This window comes from Canis aureus, chromosome 7 (genome assembly GCF_053574225.1).
Source record: "Canis aureus isolate CA01 chromosome 7, VMU_Caureus_v.1.0, whole genome shotgun sequence".
NCBI lineage: Eukaryota > Metazoa > Chordata > Mammalia > Carnivora > Canidae > Canis > Canis aureus.
The window spans coordinates 39912000-39930501 of NC_135617.1; the positions used below are offsets into that span (position 1 = coordinate 39912000).

The following is an 18502-nucleotide window of genomic DNA, read 5'->3' on the forward strand; positions in this document are numbered from 1 at the left end:
TGGCAACTTCTTTTGGTCCCCAGCAAGTCCACGAATATGACACTGTAACATTATTAATGATATCTTTGTTGCTCACTATAATGGACATTCCATCGATTAACCTCTTGGCTGCACTCATCACACTCTTGACTTGTATCATATCTCACTTTCCTAGTATCTTCCTATCTCTCTGATCTTTCCACTTCCTCCCTCACCTAAAGGGTAAATGTTGGATTTCCTTAGGACTCTATCCAGATTCTTTATTCTTGTGGCTCAACATTTTCTCTGGGGCACTCTTCTTTGCTCCCATGGCTTAGGTATCATCTACACAAAGACAAATCTATAAACCCAGCATACATCTCTTTCTGAGTTTTGACCCACGTATTTAAATTTCTACTTGCTGTATTCACTTGTAAATTCTAAAAAAAATTGTATTCAACAAGTTTGAAACTGGATTTAAAAAATACAACAATACATACACATATATGAGAGAGAAAGACAAGAGAAATATATCATGTTAGCACGCATTAGTCTAGAAGTGGGGCAATAACAGTTGCCTTCTTCCTAATCTATCTCTAGAGTTACTTGTTAAAATTCATGGTTATTTCATTTTACAAGTGAAAAAAATCAAGAAAGAAAATCTGAATTCATCCTCTCCCTTCTGTAGAAGTTTTCCTTCTTCCATCTGAGTATCATTGTTAAGGCTACCCTCCTCCTTTTCCTCAAATCCATCAGTCATTCAGTCTGGCTGCCTGTTTCTCAAGTCTCTTCACTTCACACTACCTACCTTCACTCCAGGAAAGTCATCACCATGTCTTGCCAGGACTACTGCAGTAGCTCCCTAATTGACATTCTATAATCCACTCTTGCTCCCCACACACCTACATTTTCTATATAAGTTCAGAGAGATATCTTTAAGACATCCTGAGCCCCTTCCTTCTAAATCTTAACAAAGCTACCAAAGTCCAATGTGCCTTAAATTCATTTCCCTTTCCAGAATCATGGCAGCCACTGTTCTCCCTCAGAATTTCCAGCTTTATTAGCCTTCTTTTGGTTTCTGATCCAAAATACTTGGATCAAGATACTTCCCATTTTAACCTCTAGGTCAACATTTTGTTCTCACCCATCTTTCCAGTTAGCAACTACTCATCCCTCAGGAGTTGATAAAATGCCATTCATGGAAGTTTCCTGCAGGTCTCCCAGATAGGTTCCCCTCTCATATCTTTTCATTGGATATTGTATTTTTCCCTTATAGTTTTCTGTGTCTGTTTAAAGAATCTTGCACCTTTTGCACTAGAATGTAAGCTCCATGATGACCTAGAATTAAATGCCCTATTTCTAGCACAGGACTTAACATACAGGAAATACTCAATAAATATCTGTTGAATAAATAAACCTAAAATTCTAATTTATGTGATTTTCCTATTAAATGTTTTTAATTAAAATATACGTGTTGGTAGAAAAAAGTAGAGGAACATTTAAATAACAAAAACATTAGAGGCACACATTCAGATCACTGTTGCTATAATTTGACATCTTAAATATGCCTTCCATGATATTCATACTACTTCAATCAAAAATAAGTAGTTTATAACTGCTGTTATTGTTGGTCTTGTGACAGACATTTCTCATTTTTCCTGTTTAACTTTGATCTGAGATGTCTAAGTTGAAAATAAAAATTGTATTTTCAAAGTTCTGAGCTGTAAATTATTATACAAGGACATATTTGAAAATGAGCTTGTGCTTAAGGCAGGAAATTTTGGGGAAGCTGGGACATACTTTGGTTTATGGTTTATGACATGACTTATCAAGAGATAGTCTTGGATTTGGAGGCCCCATGCTCTTGAATTGCAGAAGCAGAAGAGTACCCAAAGTGCATTTGGGTGAGAGCATATTACAATATAGCATCTTGGTTTATTTCCTACTCCCATCATACCTCCTAACAACCTACAAGATATCAGAGATGCTGTAAATGGGCTGAGAAATTGCCTCTATAGCACCAGCTCGTATTATTCTATCCATAAGTTCTATTGTTCTAAAATCTTCAATTTTTCATTGGCTTTCACACTCAAAGGAAAAAACAGGGGTATTTCCTGCCTACCAGAGCCCCATATGTTTGCTTCATTCAATAGCTAGGCCAGAAAATCCATCTAATCAAGGATCCTCAGTGGCCTCTGGAGCTGTTCTCCACTCTTGGGCTAACAGTACTCAAGGCAAATTTGACCTTGAACTTCAGTAGCATTGACATATAAGATTTTGCTCTCCATTTTCTACAAGCTAACTAAGTGTACCAGACAACTACTTGGCTTTACAGAAATAATAAGAGACATAGTTCTTGTGTTTCCGGAATCTAGCATTCTTCCATAGATACTATTCTAATTTTATTAGGTCATTTGTACTTTGGTACCATGTTATTTGAATGGGTTTTTATATGCCTTTTGAATAAATATAATAGTTTACATGTTTTTTTTTTCCCTTCACCTGCTTCCTCTAATGGCTAGCCATTCACAGGTTGGCTGTGATTCGTTCCACAATCCAGCCGTAATGATTTCCAAGTTCTTTTTTTTTTTTTAAGATTTATTTATTTATTCATGAGAGACACAGAGAGAGAGAGAGAAGCAGGCTCCATGCAGGGAGCCCAATGCGGGACTCGATCCCGGGTCTCCAGGGTCACACCCTGGGCCGAAGGCAGGCATCAAACTGCTGAGCTACCTGTGCTGCCCTAGTTTACATGGTTTTAAATGTGTTTATTTAACATATCCTCTGGTGAAGTGATTACGGTTATAATATGGGGAGGATGCTAATCTGTCTGGCCATTTCAAGAATTTGGGGATGTCAGAACACATCCTTTGTTCTCTTGTGGGAAATGATGAATGGAACTTTGAAACTTACTGTCAGGCCAATGGGAAGACTCAAGCTATTCCATTTAACTAGGAGAAGGTATTCTCTGAAAAGAAGGGGATGTACCTGGACATGGATAGGTTGAATCACAGGAGATGGTTCATAGGAAGAGTCAGGGAATTGGGATTTAAATTTTATTTCAGGATCTTCTGGGCCTAGAAGGGTTGCTTTTAGTATTTCTAAGGAAGCCTTCACTTTCTAGGCCATGGTTGGGTTTCACTCACTTTTGGAAAGACCTTGAATGTTGGATTTTTGGAGAAAGATTTTCTGTCCTGTCTGTGGGTATTAAAATGAAGTTATGATTTGATACTTGAAAGAAAAATAGATTATTTTGCTAGAAAATTGGTTTTTTTTTGGATCAACAATTTGAAGAAGTGAATACTAGAACTGTTTGCTGGGAGGCACAGCATCAATCTCTAACAGCTGAGACTGATTCTCTGCAAATTGCACCTCGTGTGGTGATGTAAGATGACACAACTATACATTTTCAATGTGCATCTTTAAAAACAATATCAAATGTCAAATCCTCCTGTTCTTGGCCTCCATCGATAACACTTTTTTCCCCATCTAGACTGTTGTGAGAGGCTCTGAATCAGATAGCTTTAGCAGTTGACAGAGCCTATCAAATTTTTATTAAAATCCCCAGAGTTGGAGGCAATGAAGAGCAGTTTGTTGGACTGTGAGCAGATTTTCCTTAAGGGGAAGAATATTCTCAGCATTGTTGCTTTGTTTTGCAAACAATCTTACAGAGTGGGAGCAGCTGTTTGTAAATTATTTTTGTGATGGAGAGGGAAATCTTCTACCTTTTATTCTTTGCAGCCTCAAATGGGCATGCAAGAATACGTATAAACACATTTATATAATCTTCCCAACCTTCCTCCTCAGTATCTCTCTATTCCTTCCTTTCTTCCTTCTCTCCCAATTCCCTTTGTGATTTGTGCCATGAGGGGAGAAGGTTTCTTATGCTTAAGCTTTTCCCATCAGATGACATGAAGAAAACTATAGGGGAAAAGACCAACTCCTGTACAGGGACCACAGGACGGGTCCTTGGCACTTGAGGAGTCCTGGGATGATGGAATGAACTGTGGGCTCTTCTAGTTTAGAATTGGGAGTAGGAGTGTGTGAGTTGCCTGCTGCTCATCCTTGCACGGGCGGCTGCTGAAGCAGCATCCAGGCTGCATGGCTGAGAGCAGAGTTGCTGAGGTCCAGGACTCAAGAGCAGACATTACATAAATCAATGCCAATTTAAAAGGGAAGATTATTTTAACCTTGGAAAATTATTTTAACCTTGGAATATCACTTTGTATGTCTCAATACATGGTCCATCATTTAATCTCCAGGAAAGTTTCACTTATGTTTTTCTCTCTCTCTCCTCTTATATGCTACAGCCAGACAATCAGGCATGCAATGAATTACAAATGAAACCACCTTAGTCTCCAAAACAGATGGGGGCAGGTGGGTGAAGTCAGTGTCAAGTGAAAACATGCATCTTGCATTTGGCCCTTTCCTTTGTGAAGCTGAGGGTGAGGATAAAATGGTTATCATCTAGAAATACTGGTCAGTGTCAGTATTGAGAAGGTGGGCCCTACCTTCCCCATGCATTCTGGTGGGGGCTCATAAAACAGCTCTACTCTCAGAGTGAAATAGTAAAGTCTTTGTGAAGCTATTTTCCATTAATTCCCAGATGGGCCTAAAATCTTTTAATGTCAAGTGGTTATAATGCATCGTTCCAGGCAGAAAAGCTATGGTTTCTTCTCTCTAACCAGTTAGGCTCCAGCTCCAAAGCCACATTTTGAGCATATAATGGATTATATCCCTGTGAGCCTCAGTCATCTAACGGCAATAAGGATACATAGCTGGAGTTATTTTAGTCAAGACAATAGCTAAGTTCAAAGTCCTGGTTTATTACTGGCAAGACTCTCCATTTGCCTGCTCTGGTCAGCCCCCATTTTTTTTTTTTGAAATATAACCTTAAAGCTAAAGAATTTACATTCTCAACTTTAGACTAAACTATAAATGCTTCATATGTCTTCATTTAAGGGAAAACTGACTCATCGGCAAGATAAACTATATATAGAAGTAGTTTTGGGAGACCTGTAAAGATATAAGCTTTAAAAGTTTTGCAAGAGATAGCAAATATTTAAGTAGCTGAGTAGCAGCTTGGTAAATTTTATACCAAAGGTGATGGTAATAGAGTGTGTTCTTTAAGTTTTTCTAGCTGACACTGTGACATCAGAGCCAACTCATTCTCATTATTTTGAAGCATTTATGATAAATCCTATTTTGTGACAGCAGGTGCTATTACAGAGAAAGCATTGTACTTTAACTGATTAATTTTAGATATGCCTCACTTTTCTTTCCACTTGTGCCAAACTCTAATGTTTTGAAAAAGCTGGTATAGATTTATTCAGAAAAATGTTTAATAGAGAATCATAAAATATACCCCAACCTTCCTAATAGAATACTCCCTAGAAAATATAAGTAAATGAGAAAATTTAAGACAGGATCACTTAGGAAGTACAACAAGCTTTCCACATTTTCCATAGTCTTTATGTAGAATTTAATTTGATCAAAGAAGAATTGGGATTTTTCAAACTAATTAACTCATCATTTAATAAACACTTTTCTGAGCACCTGCTATCTTCAGGGCCTTTGCTAGCATATAACATTTCTCTGGGATTTCTAAACAGAGAAGAATGACAGTAGTCAGAGGAATTTATTAAAAGGGAGAGCAAGAATATAGAAGAAAGACATAAAGGGGGGTGTCTCTGAACTTGTTTTTGTGTAGGAGCACAATTATCTACATATCAACAACAAGCTATGATGTATAGAAGGGATCCTAGTCAGTGGACACAATGCTTCATGACAAGTGATAAGACCTCAAATACTTGTAATTAAATGATAGGTCAATCAATGGTCTCACTTAGGTCTCTGGTTCTTACTTCACTAGCAACACACATGTCCTCCCGACCCCCCATTGTGTTTCCTTAAAGAACAGAGCAAAACAGGCTTGCCTTTTGCCACTCTGGTACTTCCATGTCACTATTCCATCTATTTTTATTTATTTTTTATTTTTTAATTTTTTTATTGGAGTTCAATTTGCCAACATATAGCATATCACCCAGTGCTCATCCTGTCAAGTGCCCCCCTCCGTGCCCATCACCCAGTCACCCCAACCCCCCACCCACCTCCCATCCACTATCTCTTGTTTGTTTTCCAGAATTAGGAGACTCTCATGTTCTGTCTCCCTCACTGATATTTCCCACTCATTTTCTCTCCTTTCCCCTTTAATCCCTTTCACTGTTTTTTATATTCCCCAAATGAATGAGACCATGTAATGTTTGTCCTTCTCTGATTGACTTATTTCACTCAGTGTAATACCCTCCAGTTCCATCCATGTCGATGCCTGCATCCCAATGTTTACAGCAGCAATGTCCACAATAGCCAAACTGTGGAAGGAGCCTCGGTGCCCATCGAAAGATGAATGGATAAAGAAGCTATTCCATCTATCTTGATTGCTATTTAGAAACCTTGGGGAAGTGGTTCCCCTTAAAGTGGCTCCTCCCTGAAAGGTGGGGGACTCCCAGTCTTGACCTATGGTATGTAAAAGTTTGCCTGAGGTTTTAGCATAGCAGCAATTGGTTTTGATAAGAAATCTATCATCTATTGTGCTATTTGAGCTTCAAAGCAGCAAATAATCTATTTCAACCCTCTGAGAAACTGGATATATGACAATATCAATAGTGAAATATGATGTTTGCATTAATTTTTTGCATGAAGTTTTGCAAACTTTGAAGTAATTCTTTTAATCTATAAAAATAATATGCTGGTTTTGTAAAAAGATGCTAAGCAAAATACATTTTTTAAAACATATTTTCAGTGAGGAAAGAGATTAAGTATGTGACCATGTTTCATAACAGTTAGGAAATACTAGTTTTTTTTTAATATGATTACATAAAATCTCTGTGTATCTAAGATGGTGAAAAAGAGAAGCCATACCTTGTTATAATATCCAAGAGTCTGTTGTACTCCTTGTATTCCAGGAGGTCCCTATATTAGAAATAAATCAAAGAGAAGGTATTTACCAAAACAAAGTGAATTTAAATAATCTATCTAAGAATTCTTAAAATCTTAGAGTTAAGAAAAAGGAAGAGTATGTTTTGTCAAATATTCTAATTAATAGAGAATTACAGGGGCAATAACGTATCAAGTTCCTAAGGTATTTCTAGGTTAAATCCTGCATGAATCCAAAAAGAGGTCCTAAGTGGGAAAGAGTAACATTTTTACCATAAGGTCAGCCATCAGCATATTCTTTATTAAAAAATATTGTACCTGTAAAACTCCTCCAGGGAAGAGGTTGTAGCTTCAGTTTATTTTTGACAGTTCTCACAGGGCTTTGATCAATATATTATAGAAATGTGTGCCCATGTGTTACTAACTTAGAAAATATGGAAAAGATATTTCTTCAATTTTCAATAAATTGCTTTGTTCTCTTTAATTGGTGAGTGTAAATGGCTGCACATGAACTTTCAGACCAGAAAAATATGTCTGCTCAAAAACCTCAGATTTAAGACCTTCAAATGCATTGTCTTCAGTTGACATGGAGTGTTCACTAAGCACTATGCTGAGCTTTGGGTAGACAGGGAAGAAGATGTTTGTCTGTCCTGAGAACTTCCAGATAGAGAAAAAGAGAAGAGTTTCTGAATTTTCAGGGATTACATTCTGGGGAGAGGGTGAAAAGAAAATACAAAGCTTAGCATTATTTTAAATCAAGTAGTTCAAGCCAAGAGAGAGTCAGCAATGTCAGAGAAGAGACTGCATATTTCATCTAGACCTCGAAAACGCAGAGGAGAGAAAATATTACAGAGGCCCAGTTCTTTACATTTTACCTCAGAAGATAACACAAAGAAAGATTATGATTGAGCAAATCAAATATCACTGTTATACAAAAATTATTTTCTTTACAACGGAATAGAAACCGAAAAGTAGAGAGAATTTTAAGGAACAATTACTAGCTGTACTCACTGATGTGGGTAACATTGTAAGTATGTTGAAAAAATTAAAGCTGGTTAACATTTATGACTGGCATTTGTTTATGTCTGAAGGTCTTTTCTAATGTGAAACCTTTGCATTGTGCCACTAAATGCAGAGGACACAATGATGTAATGATGGATGTCTGCAAGCAGGCTGATATAACTCTTGAGAAAATAATAGGCCTCACAAGTAACAGAGCTGAGTATGATTGGAAAGACAAATGATGCTGTTACTTTGCTAAAATAAAAACAGAGCTAATGTCAGAAGAGGATTCTCATGGCACTATATTTTTTTCCTGTTCTTTTTCTATCAGCCAGTGTTGTGTAATCTAGGTCATTTAGATGAAATAATGAGGAAAGCAATCATTGGGTTGGGAGTTGTGAAAAATTTCTAGCCAAGAAGATGCAAATTAAAAACTCATTCTTGAAAATCAGGAAACATGAGATCCCTTACACATTGATCCTTCTGCAGCTATATAATGGGGCAAGGAGAAATTTTAGATATCACATGTAGTAGCATCAACAGGTAACTGATGGGTATATGCATAGCAAGCATTTGGTGAATGGTGAATGTGTGTTGAGAATAAGGCCAGTTAGATCAAAGAATAGTGATGTGGTGGGTAAATTTAGCTTCATAGACATTCATCCCAGTTGAAAGTATTAAAAAATTAGGGCTCCTAAATATAGCAGAACAATATAGTCTCTCAAATAGAGCAGAAGAATCAATCAAATAAGAATAGCAAACATTTATATAGTACTTATTGTGTGTGAGGCATTATACCAGAGATTTTATGTGGATTAACTCATTTAATCCCTACAGTGACACTGAGAGATATATACCATCATTATTTTCAGTTCACAGATACAGGAAATGAGGGTTAGAAATTGTTAACTGGCCCAAGGTTACCCCGCTGGTAAATGGCAGGACTAGTATTTAACACAAGCAGCCTGAAACCAAACTCAATTCTCATCTACTATCCTATCTTAACTTAAAAGCACACTCATAGCCTAAAATAATTTTGTAGTAATTTTTTTATCATGTTGACTGTGCCCTAGAGAATCTTGCGTGATCACTTTTCCATGTTCTACTTAACAGACTGAAACTGAAAAAAAATCAACAGAACCTGTATTTAGCACTTCTTCTGAGCCAGCACTGTGATTGGTGCAGGAGGGGAAGATACAAGCACTTTGTAACTATAGTCCCACTGTATAGATGAAGGAGGCTCCTCTAACTATTCTTTGCATCTCCCATCTATCTTCATATATTCTTACAACCCATGATAAGGATATCATGCCTAAATCTTCCCCAAATTTCTCCCAAACCAAAGCTATACTCAAAATGCATCTTATCTTTGTTTGCAGAGGTTGGGAGAGAAGGTGGTCAAAAAATATAAAAAGTGGGAGCCTGCAAGGAGGTTCTGGAAGGCAGTATGGAAAAATATACAGGAGAGTGAACAGCGTGGTAAGGGTTACATGGCACAAAACAGATAGCAGCATGGATGAGAATAGTAAAAATAATAGAATGGAAAAAATTGGGTGAGAATTAAGTTTGATCTTTTACAGACTGGTTATCTGCCCACAGTGTATAGTTGTATTACGCAAACCCAAACCTAGGATCCTGATCTTGCTGTAGAGCATACCACTGGGGGTAGGGTGGTAGGACTCAATGCTGTTTTTCCTTCTAGAAAAAATAGCAAAAGCACAGCTCACTGAATAGAGTCTCTGCCCAATAGAAAAGTTTGAACAATATTATTCAGATACACACAAGATTAATAAACCTATTTCCACATTTTTATAGGTTTTATTCTGGTCATAAAATGTCATATCCATGAAGTAATACTCCAAATGGGGTCAATCTGAAGTTTTAGGTTCTACTACCTAATCTGCTGATGAGCATTTATGATGACATTTTCTTTTTTGTTCTTGTAGTCAGTAGGATACTTTAGGTATCACGGATTCGAGGTTTAATATAACAAAGATTTACAGCTAACAGTCTACCCTGAAGTACTTTGCACAAATTCTCCCTGAGGGCTAAAGAAACTGTGCAGTGACTGAATGAAGGTGCCAGTGTAGAGTCCTCTGGCAGTCTACCTCTGCCCTGACTGCAGCCTGCGTGGCAATAGCTCACCGGGTTGTTCTGAAATTGGCAAAAAGAAACCACCTCAATAAATGTGGAGAGAGTACTGGTAAGAGAAATACTATGCATATAAATGCCCAGAGCAACTCTCTCTTTATTGTTGGCAGACCAATATAGACCCTGGGGCCTTGGAATTGGCTGTCCTAGAGTCACATCCCCAAGAGATGTGCTATTTTCCTCTTTTCTATTCTGATACAGTGCATGGCTAGAGAAGATCCAATGAGTCATTTGTTTCCAAGTTTGGTAAGAGCTGTCAGTCTTACAGACTATCAGTCAACTCTGAGGAAGGAGAAGTTAGGACTTGTGGTATGTGACAGGTCTCTTGGCACCACATGGTGTTAGTAGATGCTCTAGGACATTTGAGGGGTCACTTTCTCTGAGGTCTGCATTTATGAAGACTTGTCAAGGAGTTGCTTAGATAGCCAAGACCCAGTGGGGAATGGAGGCTGGCTATGGAGGGCATATCAGCCTCATCTAATGCTTTCAGCCGCCCCACTAGGAAAAGCAGCTGAAGGGTTATAGAAAGAAAAAATATCCCAATATCCTGCCTATGATAGTGATCCATACGTAGTTATACAGAAATCACGGCTATACAATGTCTGTTTTATCTTTTATGTAGTGTTGCTCCACTCTACCTATACTAGGTTGGGAGACATAGGACATCTTGCTTAATGGGATGAGTACACAATTACCAAGCAGCCTTCAAATGTTCATGATCTCCAGGGAGACACACCTGTTCAAAACCAAACTGGGCTCGTGTAATTATCTGAGAGGTCCATAAACCTGTCATGGGTAGAGATCCTGAGATCCTGATGTTGTTTCCTACTGCAAAGAACCAACCAGGTGTGATAAAGTGAATTAATGCTACATTCAATTTGGGAACATATACTCTCAGCAATAGTTTATAACATTTAAAAGTTTGTTTTTACTGAAAACAGAGAAGTATTGTGATGTCTGACACCAACGTCATCAAATGCATAGTGTCAAAATAATTAGCTGTTTGCATTATCATCACCTTAGTAGATTTCTGTTTTGGCTACAGATTCCCCAAGTTTAAAAGATGGCAAGAGTTCTGTGTAAAAAACCATACTCTTCAGATCTGGTCTTGGCTGTACTTTTACTTTTCAGTTCATACAGTACATAGAGCTTAAAGAACTTTACTTTTGCCTTTTTTTCCTTTCCCTGGTCTTTGGTGTAAGCTCTCTATGTGAGTCAGGGCTAAGACCTTTTGATTCAGCTTTATCACCCCCTAGTATTCTGAATCAAAATCTCCATGGCTCCACATTTACTCTGCCTCCTCTCCAATTCTCCCTCCTGAACCATTTTCCTTTTTTCCTTTTCTCTAAAAGCATCCTTTAATTCTTCATCACTGCTGACTAAGCCTTCTTGAGCCATCTGGGTGCCACTTATCTTCATGCACCATAGCTGTTCAATCTCTTATTAGGGGCTCCTTTCAGGATTCACAAATACATATTTTCAGATTTTAAAACAACTGCCTTCTGGCCCTGTGGGCTTCCAATTAATTTCAGTTACGATCTTTGAAATACCAAAACCTCTGTAAAGAAAGCTGTACTAATCAACGATCTTCAAAACATGTTAAAATAGCTTTGCAATAAGAACAGATAGAAAATTTGTAATTGGAAAGTCATTTGGGCTAATTTTCAAGAAACATTTTCAATTTCTAATGGCTGGTATAAAAGGCAGAAACTATAATTATTTTTCCCTTGGTATTAAAAAAATATCAGGAAGCCTAAAATTATTCATAGGAATGGTAAGATGGAGCATATTTTATTATATAGTAATTGCTGGAAAAGCTAATTTTTTCTTATATATTTACATCTATAATATTATATAGAACTTAATAAAGCACATTTATGCAGATTATGGGGGCTTGTGTATATAGCTGCTTTCCTGTTGGAATGAAACAACGAGTTTCGATCTGTTTTATCTTGTCATAACTCAGGATTGTAGTACATAGTAGTTCTCCCTTCTCCACCAAGGTTTGCCAGAATTTAACAGAATTATCGTTTGTACAAGAAAAAATGTAAGGGAAAAGCAAACTTCTTGCTTGTTGGTTTTGGTTTCAGCTAGAAATGGTAGCAAACCTAGCAGAGAAGTCTTGCTGCTTCCAAACTCATAGAAGATACGACCAACAGATTTAGATTAGTCTAAGAATCTGGCTAAATAATTGGAGACAAAGCTGCACTGAACTTCAGTTAAATAGAAAAGAGCTTGTGGATGGATTTTTGACCAGAATTACAACATAGAAAGTTGTATCCTATCTCTCAGAGAAAAAAATCGATAATACTCTTAAGATAGAAAATATTTGGGAAATCAATTCTTCTTTGTTTTAAACACAGAACCTCTTATTTATCTTAAATATTTGCTCTAAATGAAAATTTTTCCTTGTCTCTTGGGGTTGAATTATGTAAGTTACACAGTTATAATTTTATAATGGAATATTTTTCTGAGAATGCTTCTGCTCTAAATTTTTAGTAACTAAGGAGATATCAACACTCCTGCCCTCTCATCCCCCAAAATTTCTGAAAACTCTCAAACTGCACAATAAGATTTCTGAAGCCAGAAAATTCACTGTGTTTATACTATGTTTCCATTTCAACATAGATTCTTCAAGCTGTCCTTTTTGGGATTACAATGGGAATGTGACTAGATAGTATATAGTAGGTAAAATTTAAGGTTCCTGGAGAGGAGATCTTATTCCTGAGAATATCTCACCCACTTTCTGGTTTATTCCTAAAACTTCATAGACAAAGTTTGATTTATTTGTTTGGGTTTTATCACCAGCTCACATGCAAATGTTCCCAGGAAATGTAATACTAATGTTTCATATTTACACAACTCTGGATACCGTAAATTTGCTTTCATATATTATCTTGGATGGCAGAGTGATTACAAAACATGTTATTTTATTTGGTTCTTATAATAACTGAAGTGGGTAATATTATATTCTTCACCTAACATGAGAAAACGGAGAGATTTTCTCCTAAATCACACAATAAGCAAATGGTAGAACCAAGTCTAAGAGTTGTTCCATTCTAATATATTCTTATGAATCATTTAATAAATATTTCCTAAGAGCAAATTGAATGGGACAGAGAAGGGGTAGAGTGAAAGGGATGGTACCTGGGGAGTATGGACAGGGGAAGACAGCATCAAAAGAGAAAGGAATACAGAAAAAGGAGGATGAAAACTCTGGAGGCTGATTCTTTGCTTATACCACCATCAGCCCAGGGCTCTTGTTTCTGGCACCAGGTTCTGAGGAATGGAGTTACTTCTTTTGTTTTAAGTCTTAAGATTAACTTTGGTTGTAAGAGGTGAGGACTCAGAGAGAATAAACTTAGGGAAAACTCAGGTTTCCAGCTAATCAGGATAAATTTCATTGATGAGGCTATACACAAAAATACAATCATGAAACTGAAAATGCCTTCATCCTTAAATAGATGTTTCCATCCACACTGAAAATGGAATCTACTGAGTTTTTTTGGATGATGAATATGTCAACGAATATACTTAGGTTAACAATCTTAGATGAAGTTTACTCTTTAAAGACTTGAACAGAGAGAAACAGGAGAGGAGCAAAACAGAAGAAAAATTTTCATGAGAGTGACAATGTAGGAAATGGGTAAAGTATTAATACTTTTGCTTTAGAAATGGTAAGCTCTGGACACAATCCAGAGAAAGAAAGATGAAAATAATAAGCAGATGGTAGAGAAGGATAAGATGAAATAATGATAATAACATTAATAAATAAAAATAGTTATGCTTTGAAACTAATAATTGTGTGTCAGGGACTTATATTATTGCATTTTACTCTTACAATAATCCAGAGAGGTAGGCATTATCTTTATTTTACATATAACAAAAGGTTAACTTTCTTACCCAAGGTCACATGACTAGTGGATAAGAGCTAGATTCTAGCCCAAGTCAGCCTGACCTCAAAGCTTTGATTATTTTGATACTTCCCTCTATCAGCTTCACAGTGAGAGAGAAGCCAGATAGGAAAATAAAATAACAATTATCTTAAAGCTGGTTGTAAGAATCAAGTAGGGAATTCAATGATGAAAGATCACAGAACCCCTTAATGAGATACAGAATCAGTAAGGGCCAAGCAAAGAGATCTGGAACAGAGTGTAGATACACATCCTGAAAGATTAGGATGACAAGATGATATTAAGAGGAAAGTGACCAGAATGGAAGAAAGGTTAGGAGAAGAGAGAGGAACCACATACAGCACAGAAATGTTAAAATCATGGAGGGTTTAGATTAGAGAGAGATAAAGAGAGGGAGATTTTTGGAGAAAGAAAGAAAAAAGAAAAAGAAAGAAAGAAGAAAGAAAGAAAGAAAGAAAGAAAGAAAGAAAGAAAGAAAGAAAGAAAGAAAGAAAGAAAGAAAGAAAGAAAGAAAGAAAGAAAAAGAAAAAACAGACAATGGTAATCAGCATCTTAAGCAACCATTGAAATTCAAATGACATCAAATGAGTCCTAGTATTTATGAGATGATAGAAGAAAAGGAGAAATAAAAATGGTTTATAGTTGGTAGAAAAAGATGAGCTAACTAAGAGACTAAGAGAGTAATATTGCTTGGGGATGATTTTGATAGGTTGAAATTCTATGAGCATGAAATTACAGTGAAGAACAGTCATGGGAAAGTTGTCACACTTAGTAGAGAAAACGAAGTACCCTTTAAATAGGACTACAATGGTGCCATTGTATTTGTTGTGGAAGAGAGATTAGCATTAGTATTAGCATTCAGAAAATCTGAAGAATTTAAGTGATACAATACATTGGTTTAAGCATTCATCAAGGACATCTTTTGGGGACATCCTCTAATAAAAATAATACTTTTGTTAGAAGCCAGCAGCCACACATTCATTCTTGGTGCATCTCTGGAAATTCTGGACAACACTGTGATCCATGTGATCCATCTTCTTGTCTGAGCCGGTTTCCCTCACCACAGTGGCATATACCTGCACCATACTTTGAAAGATCAATAGCTCCTAAGTGTCTCAATCTAAGATATTGCCAGCATCCCTGGTTCAGAAGTTCAGAAGCAGTGCGATTAACAGGTGGAGGAATTGCAGCAAAAGCAGCTTCTGGATCTTGAATGAGAATTTTTCACATCTGCCACTTTGGACATTTTTCAAACTCATTCCTCTGTGTGTTCCAGGAAGTGCTCACTTGAGCTGGGCTTGTCTCTTCTGGCCTGCATACTGAGCTGTGTAATTGAGGGAACTCAAGCATAGGCAGTTTATGGTTGTATGAATAAGCAAAATACTCAATATGTGACCTGATTGTTTTCCAAAATTGCACAGTCCCTGGTTTTACTTGTCATTTTGGAACAGGAGTGGGAGGATGAGACTGTGACAGTGAATGCATTCAATGGGTATAATTAACCCATTTCATAAAAGCAGATTTTCTAAATTATGCTATGAAGCTCATAAGTTTTTAACACTTTATTTTCCAAGGGAGACAAAAATAATTTTCAAAGGAGCTGATTTTTCCTGACACCATGAAACAAATCGATCTAATTGGTATAAAGTTCACTGCATTATTGATAGTGTGGGACATTTTTGACTGATTTCCATGGCATGATGGTTAGAAAAATTATGATTCCTCCCCTAACACTGCTATTCTGCTTATCCATCCATAAAATGTATCATACTCATCTCTCCTCAGTATGTCCTGCAAAAAGAAAAATATCATTTGTCAGCTCCCTGCAATATAAGGAGCAACAGGAATCTTGAGAGTGGCTGGCCACCCCACAGAAACAACATCATTGACCCAGCACAAGGTGATAAAAACCACAGGGGTATGAAAGCTAGGAAGAATGGAGGTGTGTGAAACAAATTATTTGTTTCCAATGGTGTTCCCCAAAGCTCACCATCAACAAAAACCATACCTGGAGAACAAGTATGCCTCCATCCCCTCGTGTGACCTCAGCAATCAAATCAGGAGGGAAGTTGGCTTACACAGCCTGCACCTATCAATGCTTTGAGCTTTCATTTACTGTAATTAAGTGATAACATTCATTCTGTTTAAAAGCCTTGGTAGGGGAAAAAAAAAAAAAAAGCATTGATAGGATGACAACGCTTCCTGTGCAGAGAAAATGTGATTTCCAAGGCAAACTGCTGGGACTGAAGATAACCAGGCTGATGGCACTGGCTTATACACTGCCAAATTACACAGAGGCCAAGAGCTGGTGCAAAATCTGAATAGTTGGGGACATTATGGACTGCTCTCTCAAATAGCCAAATGAACAATCTGTAGGTTTTACTTTGTCATGATTATCATCTTCACTTCATAAATTTTTTTTTTAATTTATGATAGTCACACAGAGAGAGAGAGAGAGAGACAGAGACAGAGACAGAGACAGAGACAGAGACAGAGACAGAGACACAAGCAGAGGGAGAAGCAGGCTCCATGCACCGGGAGCCCAACGTGGGATTTAATCCTGGGTCTCCAGGATCGCATCCTGGGCCAAAGGCAGGCGCCAAACCGCTGCGCCACCCAGGGATCCCTCATCTTCACTCTAACTCAAATGTGTGACATCAAGGTTTCTCTCTCATCTATAGGTGTAGTAATGATAAATCTGCAGATGATACTTGGCTCAACTGAACCCCATGGTTACAAAGGGTACATTTAGTGGAGTTCTAGAAAAAAAGTGCTTAGTGATTTTATTTTTAAAATATTTAGTCCCCTACAAAGGATTTCAGACAAAAAAGAAGATGCTGACCCTCTAGGTCAGTAAAATTATTGGTGATACTACCCTGATGTTAACCTCGTCCAAAGGATGGTTTTCTTATTTCTTAATATAAATTTGGAATATTTCAAGCATGCTGAAAAATATAGAAAAGAATATTATAAATTCTCATGAATCCACAATCCAATATTGTCAGATTGTAACCATTTGCCAGATTTGTTTCAGGTAATCTTTTTATTTTTTACAAAATTACAGATGTAGCTGAAGCCCCTTCAAGTTTTTCTACCATATCCTCTCATGTTTCAAGTCCCCCCAGGAAATGCTGAAAACTTGCTTCTCAAGTCACCCTTGACCCAAACAGTTTTCTACTAGATAGTAGCTTTGCAGAGAAAACTGACTTCATGGAGTTAGGTAAAGCCCCTATTTCCCAAGATCTAGAGTTTTGTCACTGTTAAAATGGAAATAATCTTTTCCTGCCTACCTCACAGAATCATACAGTGGTAAAATTAAATACTGTATGGAGATACTTTTCGGAAACGACCTCATCAAATACAAACTGTTAAGTTTACTTAGGAAACAGGTCTTTCTTTCTGAATATCTCTCAAAGGCCAATCAGATTTATTAAAACCTTAATGTTTATCCAAAACAAATAAATAGTGCTTAATCCATGCACTGGCTCAAGTAATAGCAAATTCAATAACCACATATCAAGGATACCAAATATTTTTCCCATCATTGCAATACACAATGCCTGTCAATTCAGAAGTCCTAATAGTTGGTTTCAATAACATGATCCAAGATGAAAAGAGTCAGAAGTCTCTTCTTACAGTCTTATAGTCAGGCTATATGAAGATAAAATCCTTTTTCCCCAGAGTGTAGCTGTTATTAGTAAAAAGCTTAGGAAGTCAAAATGTCCTACTGCTGCTGTTTATAGGGACAGAAAAAGAGAAGTAATTGGGGGAATTGAACCCAAGTGCTAGTTTTCAAATTCTCAACCTGAAACCCCCAGCTGCCTCACATGCAAGTCTATGTATTCTTTGGCCACACAAGGTGACCCTGGAATTTTAGTAATGTAGCAACAGCTGCTTGTCTGAGACCATGACCCCAGTGACGGACAAGTGGTAATAAAAATGATTAACTGGCCATGTCTGTCTCCATTTTATAGGTCTTATGTATCTTTATTTTTAAATCTGAGGAAGTCATCTTATTTTTATTAAGAAGTGAAATTACTATTCCCATTGACTCAAATAAATGGTTAGGTTCATTTTCTCTGAAGAGATTATCATTATAGCACATGGCCTTTAGCCATTTAATAGACCAAAGAGACTGAGGATTTTTGCTGAAAGGAAAACTGAGAAAAATGATAAAAACCTGATCAGTTCAAGGTTTCTAAGTGGGATGTTAAGAATATGGACTGGATTTCCATTTAGACATGATGAGCTTCAAAATGTATATAGTCACATACAGTGTGCTTTAACCAGAAAGTAAATGTTTAAAATCAGACATTTCTTATTATCCACTTTGTTGAGTAGTCCAAAATGAATTTGAGGTACTAACTTGTTTTAAAGGTGAGTCTTGCTGTATGCTGAAAACAATGGCTTTATACCTTGAATTCTCAGTTAGTTCATAGTTGATAAAGTTGGACATGGAAGATAATCAGATGCATAATGGGATATAGTACAGAAAGCTATTAGGCCTATGGTGTTTTGAGGGCATATATTTTCATTGCTAT

At 37.0% G+C, this 18502-nt stretch overlaps 1 protein-coding gene across 2 annotated transcripts in view; it reads right to left on the bottom strand.

Moving 5' to 3' along the window:
- The window catches only part of COL19A1 (collagen type XIX alpha 1 chain), a 311746-nt gene that overhangs the window by 75545 nt on the left and 217699 nt on the right, over nt 1-18502 (bottom strand). For both annotated transcript variants that reach the window (XM_077903490.1, XM_077903489.1), the window contains exon 18: nt 6880-6930. In XM_077903490.1, coding sequence (XP_077759616.1) covers nt 6880-6930 — 51 coding nt within the window. The remainder of the gene's footprint in view (nt 1-6879; nt 6931-18502) is intronic.